At 53.5% G+C, this 10,894-nt stretch overlaps 2 protein-coding genes across 2 annotated transcripts in view; one reads left to right on the top strand and one right to left on the bottom strand.

The window, feature by feature from the left end:
* The window catches only part of PRPF39 (pre-mRNA processing factor 39), an 11,643-nt gene extending 5,249 nt beyond the window's left edge, over positions 1 to 6,394 (top strand). Inside the window, exons 7-13 of the mRNA XM_008637387.2 lie at positions 786 to 950; positions 1,259 to 1,385; positions 1,471 to 1,739; positions 2,285 to 2,469; positions 3,713 to 3,787; positions 4,403 to 4,523; positions 5,713 to 6,394. Of these exons, the coding sequence (XP_008635609.1) occupies positions 786 to 950; positions 1,259 to 1,385; positions 1,471 to 1,739; positions 2,285 to 2,469; positions 3,713 to 3,787; positions 4,403 to 4,523; positions 5,713 to 5,763 (993 nt within the window). The 3' untranslated portion in view covers positions 5,764 to 6,394. The remainder of the gene's footprint in view (positions 1 to 785; positions 951 to 1,258; positions 1,386 to 1,470; positions 1,740 to 2,284; positions 2,470 to 3,712; positions 3,788 to 4,402; positions 4,524 to 5,712) is intronic.
* Positions 6,395 to 6,691: 297 nt separating this feature from the next.
* FKBP3 (FK506 binding protein 3) lies at positions 6,692 to 10,892 on the bottom strand (the record flags this gene model as incomplete). Its single annotated transcript, XM_008637386.2, has 7 exons — positions 6,692 to 6,921; positions 7,669 to 7,766; positions 8,708 to 8,775; positions 9,701 to 9,836; positions 10,345 to 10,452; positions 10,538 to 10,639; positions 10,731 to 10,892. Coding segments are annotated over 7 exons (729 nt in total), but the record flags the coding sequence as incomplete, so codon positions are not given.
* Between the last annotated feature and the right edge of the window lie 2 nt (positions 10,893 to 10,894).

Below are 10,894 nucleotides of genomic sequence, written 5' to 3'. Positions count from 1 at the left end.
CCACAGAGTGTTGGGTTCCACACCAGAGGTCAGTGAGGAGCATGAAGGGGGGGTTTGGCTTTAAATTTCAGGTGGCCTTGAAGAGTTGGATTCTCCTTAATTTACTGTAAGTTCTTCATCCATTTGTGTGGGTTTGGATCTGAGAGGGAATTGCAGCACAGGAGAGACATAATCAAATGCAATTAAAGATGGTGAGAAAAAGCAAAGGATCTCTGGCAGGATGCCAGACAAAGCAATTTAAATGTAAACAGAGCAATGTTTAATTTTCTGTCCCACCAGAGCTCTGTCCCACCCAGCCCCTCTTGTAGCCATCAACAATAACATGATGGAGCTAATTCATGGTCTTGCTATAACCAGCTTGATGTAAATACTTAATAGGAAGTCCAGCTCAGTGCTGTCTTTCCTTGTCATGATTCTCAACCAAATTCTGAGTTTAATTTGTGGGCTGAGTGTACCACAGTGAGCACTTCACCTGTGTTGATGGATGTGGGCAGTGTCCAGTGTGTCCATAATGTCACTGACACGGGGCTGCCTTGGGTCCTTCCCCAGCATCTCTGCACTCCAAAAGCTTTCTAGGAAAGGAAGTTTGTAGCCTAGAATGTCAGTGCAGTAAATCCCTTGATCCACACACCTGGGTAACCCTGGTTTGAGGAGATGAGGAGGTGTCACTGGAGCCCTGATCACTGAAATGACAGTAACTGAATGTTGGTTGTGTGGCTGTTGATTGTTTGGACCCCCTTGGTGGTGTGTTTGTAATCACCAGTTGCATCCTGTGACTCTTGCAGATCAAGAGGCCTTACTTTCATGTAAAACCTCTGGAGAAAATTCAGCTGAAAAACTGGAAAGAGTACTTAGAGTTTGAGATAGAGAATGGCACTCACGAGCGAGTCGTGGTCCTCTTTGAGAGATGTGTCATTTCATGTGCCCTCTATGAGGACTTCTGGATCAAGGTAAGGGAGGCAGCTCACGGCTCTGCTGGTGCACACCTTGACCTGGTGACTAACCCTTGTACCCTGTGGAACGTTGTTCATCTATAACTATATCTGTTGCATTAGGAGATGGTCTGCTTGCAACCAGATTTGACTGCTGCATTTGCCAACTGCGTTGCCTCTCTACGTCCTTCCTTACAGAAACTAGTCTAGTGGTTCCATAAAGGTGCTGAATGGGTTTAAACAAAAGAATTTTATCGTTCTGGCATGTTCTTAGAGACAAATACAAGCTTTAACCTGGCTGGTCTCTGCTCTGTTTCCAACCCTAGTATGCCAAATACATGGAGAACCACAGCATCGAGGGCGTGAGGCACGTGTACAGCAGGGCCTGCACCATCCACCTGCCCAAGAAGCCCATGGTGCACATGCTGTGGGCAGCCTTCGAGGAGCAGCAGGGTAAGGGCAGCCCTGCCCAGGGCGGGGCTCTGCTGGGGGAGTTCTGGGATCTGCCCTGTCCTAAAGCGTCTCCCTGCTGTTCCAGGCAACATTGATGAAGCCAGAAGGATCCTGAAGACATTTGAGGAGTGCATCCTGGGGCTGGCCATGATCCGCCTGCGCAGGGTGAGCCTGGAGCGCCGGCACGGCAACATGGAGGAGGCAGAGCAGCTGCTGGAAGATGCTGTCAGGAATGCTAAGTCCATCAGTGAAGCCTCCTTCTATGCCATCAAACTCGCCCGGCACCTCTTCAAAGTGCAGAAAAACCTGCCAAAGGCAAGAAAAGTGCTGTCAGAAGCCATAGAACTGGACAAAGTATGTGTTCCCTCTTGGCTGTCTTACCCAAAACTCAAACCGCCCTGGTGTCTTTTCTCTCTTTCTGAAGCGTTTTGTAAAACATGGCAACAGTGATGACAGGAGTTGTAACTGGATGTAATGTCCCATTACTGCATGAAGACAACAGTCCCTCTAACCTGACGTTGCCAGGGTCCCAGCTTGGAAATCTGGAAGTTTGCACTCTTTTCCCATCAGAAGCACAATGTGCTTTGCACCTTTGTTTTAATTCTTAGAATCTTAAATGTTCTTGGTGTGTTTGGTGTTATTGGTGTGGGCAGTACTTGGTGGTTTGGTGTCAGCACAGAAATACCTGGCACTCAGATGCTACCAGCAAAGTGCAGCACCTGGGTTTGTGGTGTTGGTCACTTCTGGTCTGTTTGTGCAACAAACCAGCCCAGGGAGAAAGGAAAATCCCTTCGTTGTGTGTGGTTGTGTGTATTGATGGGGTGAATTGTGGTGTGTAACAGAGTTAAATACCTGCTGTGAGGGTCAGGTGTGCACCTCCTAATGCCTCTTTTGCACAGGAAAACACCAAACTGTACCTGAACCTGCTGGAGATGGAGTACAGTGGTGACCTCAAGCAGAACGAGGAGAACATCCTGAGCTGCTTTGACAAGGCTGTCCATGGGGCCTTGTCCATCAAAATGAGGATCACATTCTCCCAGAGAAAAGTGGAATTCCTGGAAGATTTTGGGTCTGATGTGAACAAGTAAGATGTCCTGTGGGCAGTGGCCAAACTGGGCTCACGGGGAGAGTGCTGGCAGCACTTGGGAAGGGGTGGGGTCAGTGGCATCTCTAAAATTGTTTCCTTTGTGCCATCAGCTCTCTGTAAGGAAGAGCTGCTTTTCTAAACCAGCCTCCTGGTGTTAAAACAGGAATAGATTTTTAAACAGGAAAAGATTTTAAATTGGAATCTCTTTTCAGACAATTACCCCTTTTTATCCGAAGTGCCCAACACCTCGCTGAGCAGAGCTTTGCTGCCTGCCAGGTTTTCCTGTGGCTTCCCCTTGCTAAGCCCTGTGAAGGCAGGTGCTCCCCAGGGGAGTGGGACAGGTCTGTGACACAGGTGTCCTTTGAGGCTCTGTTCCCTGGAGCTGCTGTGTGTTTCCAAAACTGCCCTGGCTGGGTTTTTCTATGTTCAGCACTAGTAACAACTGTGCACCTTTGTGGGAGAATACACCAGAAATGCAAGTTTTTAATTCAATACTACAATACTTTTTGCCTCTTAATCGCCTATTGTTTTTATTTACATTTTGCAGCTAAATAACCTGGAAGGATTAATGACAAGTCAGTTTTTCTGCTTTGTATGTTTTTAACAATAGCTGTCCTTAAATTCTGCTGCCTCTGCATGGCAGCCAGTCAGTACAAGTTTGGGATCTGAGACAGATCAAGCACAAGGAATTTTGCAGTTCCCAAATGATCCCAGAGCACAGAATGAGTACAAGGAACTCTTTTCACGCAGAGCACACTGACAGAAGCTGCAGGCTTTGTGAGATGCTGCAGATGAAGGGGTATTCCAGTACCTGTGGGAATTTTAGCTGGGATGCCTGTGCTGCATTAACTGTACTTGTTCTTCCCTGCTGGATGGGGAAAGGCTGCAGGTGCTGCTTTGGGATTGGAATAATTTCCAGTGTTTAAATACTGACTGCCACATCTCAGTGCTGCTGTGGGTGGCATCACCAGCAGGCACTGAAGGAGCTGCTGAATCACAAAGCGCTTGAGAAAACTTCTTTACAAAGGAACTTGATAAAAAGTGCCTCAAGCGTGAGGGGAGTCCAGCAGGTTGGGAACTGGAGCTGTTGTGAATAGAGCTGGGCTGGCTTTCCCCTGTTGGTGGTGGTCGCCGGTTAGAATTTATTCCACTGCAGTTTGCTGTGTGGTTACAGTTTCGAGTAGGCATTGCTCAGGTGTTACAGATGTTTGCAAGGCCTGACTGGCTGTGCTCTCCCCAGGCTCCTGGATGCCTACGACGAGCACCAGGCGCTGCTGAAGGAGCAGGAGACGCTGAAGCGGCGGGCGGAGAACGGGTACGGACTGGGCACAGCTGCCTGGGCAGGGCTGGGAGAGCCATCTGGGACTGCTCTGGGGCACTGCAGGGAGCAGCCTCGCCCTGGGGGGGTTCTTTAGCCTGTGAGTGTGTATACAGGTGTTTGTCAGCTTTGAACCTACTGATGTGAGGATAGAATCACTTTATTTTAGTTCTTAAAGTGTGTACTAAATAGAGCTGTAGCCATAGAATGGTTCTCATGGGGAGGGACCTTAAAGCCCATGCAGTGCCACCCCCTGCCATGGGCAGGGACACCTTCCATAGACCAGGCTGCTCAGAGCTCCATCCCACCTGGCCTTGGACGCTTCCAGGGATGGAAACATTTTTGGAAAATAAGTTGTTGAGTTGTTGAATTGAGCCAAACAGTTCTGGTAAAATACCTCAGTCTCTAAGCAGGAACGTGCCTTTGCTGTGTCAGTTTGGGCAGCAGCTTTAAACCCAGCCAGTTCTGAAGCACAGCAGCAGCTGTCCTTCCCTAAGCCCAATTCCCTCATGCCGCTGGGCCAGGGCCCCCAGCTGAGCGCTGTTACTCCTCACACGAGGACAGGCCCAGCGTTTCTCCAGGGTGCCAGTACAAGGCTGTGTTCCCTTGCAGCTCGGAGGAGCCGGACGAGAAGAAGCTGCTGACGGAGGACCCGAGCCTGGCGTCGGCGCAGCTCATGGACGGGGACATGCAGGTCAACCAGGCCGCCTACAACTACAACGCCTGGTACCAGGTACGGGGCTGGGCAGGGCCAGCCTGGGAGCATCCAGCTCCTGGAACGGAAAACTCGGCTCCTGTGGGTTGTTGATCCCTCCTGGGCCTGCTCCACAAGTGTTTGGTGCTCCTGTGTGGAGCGAGGAGCGGTTTGGTGGCTGTCCCGTCACACAGGGAGGGGGCAGGGCAGGGCAGCAGGGCTGCTGTGTTTGGTAATGTTTTGGCCAGACTGGCCTTGGGGTGCCCCTTTCCTGTGTGCCTGGACAGTGACTGTCTCCAGGCAGTAATTCTGTAATGGCTTGGAATGGGTTCTGCTGGTACACAGCACAATCAGCAAAATCAGCTTGTCCTCTGGGGCTCTTCCTCGAGGCATTTTAGTTGGGAATGGAACTGTGGAGGTTGGAAAAGCCCCCTAACACCATCCAGTCCAGCTGTTCCCCCAGCACTGCCAAGGCCACCACTGACCCATGTCCCTGCTGCCACATCCATGTGTTTTTTAAATCCATGGAAGTTTTGAAGTGGTTTAATGGAGAATGTTGTTTAGACTGTGCAGAGCCCCCAGAGCTGGGAGAGCAGTGCTACAGCTGGGGCACAACCCCTGGGTAGCCCTGGTTTGGGATTGCCTGCATCCGGGTCAGGAATTCTTTCCAAAGTCAGGCAGTGGGAGGAGTCTCATCCAGCACAGAGACTGTCCAGTGCTCGGCCAGGAAAAACGCCCCGAGTTTCACACGCAGCACTGCAGGAATGGCAGCCTTGAAGCTGTGCCAGGGCAGGCTCAGGCTGGAGATCAGGGAAAGGCTCTTCCCCCAGAGGGTGCTGGGCACTGCCCAGGCTCCCCAGGGAATGGGCACGGCCGGAGCTCCAGGAGCGTTTGGACAGCGCTGCCAGGGATGCCCAGGCTGGGGCTGTTGGGGGGTCTGGGCAGGGGCTGGGATGATCCCTGTGGGTCCCTCCCTGCTCAGGGTGTTTTGATTCTGTGACTCTGTGATGAGGATCTGTCCTGTGGCTGCATGGTACCTCCATCCCTGCCTGCCTTCCCCAGGGTTTTCCAGAGGGAGTGGCACCGTTGTCCTGCATTCCCAGGGGTGCTGTGCTGGGCACAGTGGGGCTGGGGGAGCTGTGTGGGGTGGGCTGTGCTGCCTCAGGACCAGGGGCTCCCTGTGGAGCTGGGACACGGTGGCTGATGCTGCTGCTGTGTTTGGTTCCAGTACAACTACCAGAACGCCTGGAATTACGGACAGTATTACCACACAACTTGATCCCCGGAGGGAGTGGAGTTCACTGTGCTGCAGTTTCAACAAAGATGGAATAAAAAAATATATTTTTCTAATTTTGGGCTGTGAAAGAACTGTTGTGCCACCTGCTTTTGGTCCTCTGCATGTGAACCGAGCTGCTGCTCACAGGGTATGTGTGAAGCAAGATTCGTGTGCTGGTAACTGATAAATGGTCTCTGTACAATTCTCATTTACCATAAATGATTTTTTTTAATTCCCTGCACTAATTTATGGAGTATCAGAAGAATTCTCATCGGTCTCATGATTCCATAATTGAGCGGGTGAAGCTGTGGGGCTTTGGGTTGGTTTTGCCCCAGAGCTGCTCTGCTGCCCGGCCCTGGCCCCGGGGCTGAAGCCAAGGCTTGTCCTGCTCCCAGCCCGACTGGAGGGGGCTGTGTTGGGATTGGGGGCCTTGGCAGAGCTGCCACACGGGTTCTGTAGTGTGGGAGGGGGCAGGGATTAAAACCACCTTTGTTCTTTTTTAAAAGCACAAACTGTGTTTGGGATGAGTTTTGTATTTAGAGTTTTTCATGTACACGGTGTGAGCAAAACTTTTTTCATTTTGATCAAAGTGATCATTCCCATTTTTGTAATAAAAGCGAGGAATTCAGTAGCGCTCTGAGCTTTCTTGGACTGCCTCATTCAAGCCAGGAGGGAGAACAGAATGCCTGAGTTCAGCCCTGGTGGTGCTCACAGGAGGGGCTGTGGCGCGGGGACACCTCGGGAGCACCTGTGGAACACCCGGATCTCTGCGAGCAGACTCCTGTCAAATAAGCCATGGAGTGGGAATGCTGTGGGATTGGGCTGCACAGGAGGGAAGGGGCCGGGGCTGGTGTGGGGCCCTGCTGCTCCGGGGCTCTGCAGTGCCCCGGCAGAGGGGCGGGGCGAGCACAGACACAAAGAAGGGAGGCACTGGCAGGTACAAACGCGGTTTAGTGGGGGGCTGCCGCTGTGCAGCAGCGGGGCGGGGACAACACTCAGCACTCAGCTCCAGAAAGGCACCGCTGTGACCGGAGCCAGGAGTTACAACACCACCGGCAGGAAGCTCTCTGTGGCAGAAACAGATTCCCAGCAGCAGGGGGAATTCTTCATTCAATATCCACCAGCTCCACTTCAAAGAACAGTTTTGCATTCGGTGGGATCCTGTTGGCAAGTGTTAAGGAAGCTGAAACAGCCCCTGCAGTGACCCCTCCCGGGGCAGGGAGTCCCCAGCTGCTCCCCGGCCTCTCCCGTGTCCCTGGGATGTCCCTGATCCGGATGGACACCCTGGATCCAGCAGGAGCTGTCAGGGGACAGGGCCAGCTCCATGGATACCTTCAGCAGCACTCCCTGCTCCTCATTCCCCTGAGCTGCCCCAGCCTTGTCTGCAGCTTTGGGGCAGGGGAGGTTTACGCTGTTCCACTGTCAACAGGGGAGAAGCGTCCAGGCAGCTCCTCAGATTACAGGATTCCAGCACAGAACAATCCCTTCCCCTCCTCCAGAAGTGTTGGAAACAAGAAACAGGGCTGCAGCAAACGCTGCAGGAACACTCCTCTACCCCCTACTTCAGCTGTATCCCAGAACCAACTGTAACTCTGTCCCTACAGCTGCAGCAGGTAACTCCCCTCCTGTCTCCCTACACTCGTTAGGATCCCCATCAGGCATAAGCACTTGGAAGCAGCTGGAATAAAAATGCAGGTGGAAAACAGCAGCAAGTTCCCCCTGCACGAGTTTTTCTCCAAAATAGAAGGGCAATTGCACCCCCCAGGAAGTGCCCTGGATGCCCTGAGTGGGAATATCCTGAGCCTGCTGTAACAGGTGAACCCCGCTGTAATATTCCTGTCCATAAAGCGCCTCAGTGCCCCCAGCATTCCCAGGTTCCCTAAGGAGTCAGAGGTCACGGAAGGATACTTGGCATCGGGCTGCCCCTTCTTGCCATAGGCCCACTCGGGCTCGATCTCCAGCTGGGCCTTCTCTCCTTTGCTCATGGTCAGCAGGGCCTCATCCCACTGCAAGGACAGAGAGCAGCTCCAGCCGGTGCTGGGGCAGGGGCCCGCGGGGGCACAGCCCAGCTCTTCCTGCGGCTCCGGGAATCCCCTCACAGCCCCGGGCATCCTCCCCAGCTCTGTGGAACACCCCGGGGTTGGGCGTGCCCTGCTCCCACAGCTCCCACAGAGCAGAGCCGTGCTCCCTGCTGGGATGACACAGGGAGCGACGGGAACACGCCTGTTTCCATCACCATTCCCCGGTTCAGTATTCCCTTCCCAGCAGCCCACCAGGAGTGCCCAGGGGTTGGTGCTGTGTCCCCATGGAGGGAAGGCTCTGGCACCCACAAACCCGGGATAAACACAGGGATAAACCCGGGCCACTGCTGCTCCTGCAGCGCTGCCCACTGCCCATGGGCACTGTCCCCTTCCCAGCTCCAAACCCCATCCCACAGCACGACTTTCTCCTGCTCAGGCTGGAGCAAAGGGGGCTCAGGGGGGACCTTGTGGCTCTGCACAAGTCCCTGACAGGAGGGGGCAGCCGGGGGGGTCGGGCTCTGCTGGCAGGGAACAGGGACAGGAGGAGAGGGAACGGCCTCAGGCTGGGCCAGGGCAGGCTCAGGGAGCAGGAATTTCCCCATGGAAAGGGCTGTCCAGCCCTAGCACAGAGTAAAGCCCAGGGAATGCACACAGGGATGGATGGAGCCCCAGGATCCCAAGAGCCTTGGCTGCTGTGAGAGACTGACAGGAGCCCGAGGCTGGGCTGATCCCAGGGAACAGAGCCTGTTCTCCATGCACTGCCTAAGGAGGGAATCACTCTGAGGACGAATGTTCCACCCTCCCAGGGTAATCCCTTGCAATTTGCCTCCACCAGAGACAGAACAGCCCAAAAACTGCAGCCCAGTCATAAATCACAGAATGAAGCTCCCCGGGGACTCTGAGGGAGCCCTTAATGCTCTACTTACACCTCGGATCACTTTTCCTATGCCAACTTTGAAACTCAAGGGCTTGGCTGCTTTTTTCTTCTTTGAACCTGGAAAAGAGGTTTATGTTCATTTGCTTCAACATCACACCAGCACACTCCACACTTTGGGTAAAACTGCCATTACAATCATGCTTTATACAAATATCTGTCTGTATAATATTATTTTCAGCCCAGTATCAGATTTTCAGGGGAAATATTAGTGCTGTGCACTAAAAACTTCATTAAATGTTCAAGCTGCACCAAAGCATCTTTCAAACCCCACAGACTCATTCCTGAATTACTCAGGTTGACTGTACAAGGCATGGACATATTAAGGAACTGAAGAAATCCAACAGGGAATGTACAGATACAAGGAATTACAGAGAGTATTCCAGTGACTCTGGAATGCTGTTCCTGAGTGTGGCACATCACTGCTGGGAAAGGCTTTCCAGTATTGCACAATTTCATACCCCCAAATCCTCTGATCTGTCACAAAAACACCAGCAGGGAATATTGCACACTGGAGTACTCAAATCCCTCTCAGTCCAGTGCCTCCAAATTTAAAGATTTACCACAGAAGGGCCCCAGGGTGTGTTTGTTTAGAGAAATTAAGGACACTGCTGGTGCCAGAGTTCTGTAGGAACCATCTCACTCCCCACGCCCCCGAAGCAGCTCTAGCCCGGATTGACTCCCTGCATTCCACATTCCCCAGGCCTGGAATGCCAGAAGCCAGGGCTGGCAGGATGCAGCTGTGTCACTTGACACCAGCCAGTCCTAAAATACTGCCCTGCACTGCCTCATGGATCCGGGAGCTGCAGGACAGCCGGCAGCTCCACACCACCATGATGAAGCTGGTTGTCAGGAATCCCCCCAGACACCTTCCAGAGGCAAACCCCTGCCCGAATCTGCTGGAGGAGCCCAGGTAATTCCCTCCGGAAGCATTTGCAACCAACCCAAACAGTTTATCTGCACATCTATATATCCATAACCTTACTTGATTGAATATTGGTATCGAAGACTGTCCCATCCTGCAGCTTTCCCGTGTACCAGCAATGGACAGTGTCTCCTTTCTTCGGGAAGTTGGTTTTATCGCCCTTCTTTAAAATGGATTTTGTGTACTTTGGTGGCCCCTAGGGTTATAAAAAGAGAGTTAGGACTGGCAGGTTAAATAGTCTCAGATACACTCAAGATTGAACAACCACTGAGTTGAAGGCATAAAAGAAGACACTGTTAGTGAATGATGTATTCATGTTACTGCAGGGCTGCAACATTTGCAGCAGGTTCAGGTTAAGGTGGGTACAAACACTGGACTTTGGTGTAACCAGGGTTTTGAAGACTTAGGATCACACAATCTCTTGAACGGGAAAAGATTCCCAAAGACCACCCAGCCCAACCCCTGTCCCTGCCCAGACCCCCCAACAACCCCACCCTGGGCATCCCTGGCAGCGCTGTCCAAACGCTCCTGGAGCTCTGGCAGCCTCGGGGCCGTGCCCATTCCCTGGGGAGCCTGGGCAGTGCCCAGCACCCTCTGGGGGAAGAGCCTTTCCCTGAGATCCCCCTAACCCTCACCCCGGGACAAGTGGCCGGGCTAATCTGGCTTTCCACGCGAAAAACGCGAGGTGAGGGCATCACACCCACCTCCTCCACAGCCTCCTCAGCCTTCACCGCCTTCCCCTTGGCCTCCTCCGCCTTGGCCGGCTTCGCCTTCTCCGCCGCCTTCTCGGCGCCGTCCGTGCCCTTGAAGCGCTGCGAGGGGAAGGATGAGGAGCCGCATCCACCGCCCCAGCCCTGCCCGAGCCCCGGCTCCATCCCCGCCGCCCCCTGCCCTCACCTGCGTGTGGAAGAGCTGCGTGTAAGCCGCGATCAGCTGCTCCTTATTCGCCGTCTTCGCCACGTTCTTCACCTGCCCCAGCAGCTTGTGCTCCGCCAGGAACTGCGGGACACGCGCGTGAGATGGTGGGGGGGAAAAAAACCCCAAACCTCCCATACGCAACTCCAAATTATTTATTATCCCCCGCAATTACCGCCTGCGCCGCGTGCTCCTGCAGGAATTTGATGATCTCCTTCTTGGCCAGCGCCTCGCTCCGCAGCTCCTCGGCGCTCCAGGGCTGCGCCGGGCCCGCGGCCGCCCCCCTTTTCCCACCCGCCTCCTGCTCCTCCTCCGGCGAGGAGGGACGGCACCCGCTCG

This window comes from Corvus brachyrhynchos, unplaced genomic scaffold (assembly GCF_000691975.1).
Source record: "Corvus brachyrhynchos isolate BGI_N302 unplaced genomic scaffold, ASM69197v1 scaffold245, whole genome shotgun sequence".
NCBI lineage: Eukaryota > Metazoa > Chordata > Aves > Passeriformes > Corvidae > Corvus > Corvus brachyrhynchos.
This window is presented reverse-complemented; position numbering and strand designations above follow the sequence as displayed.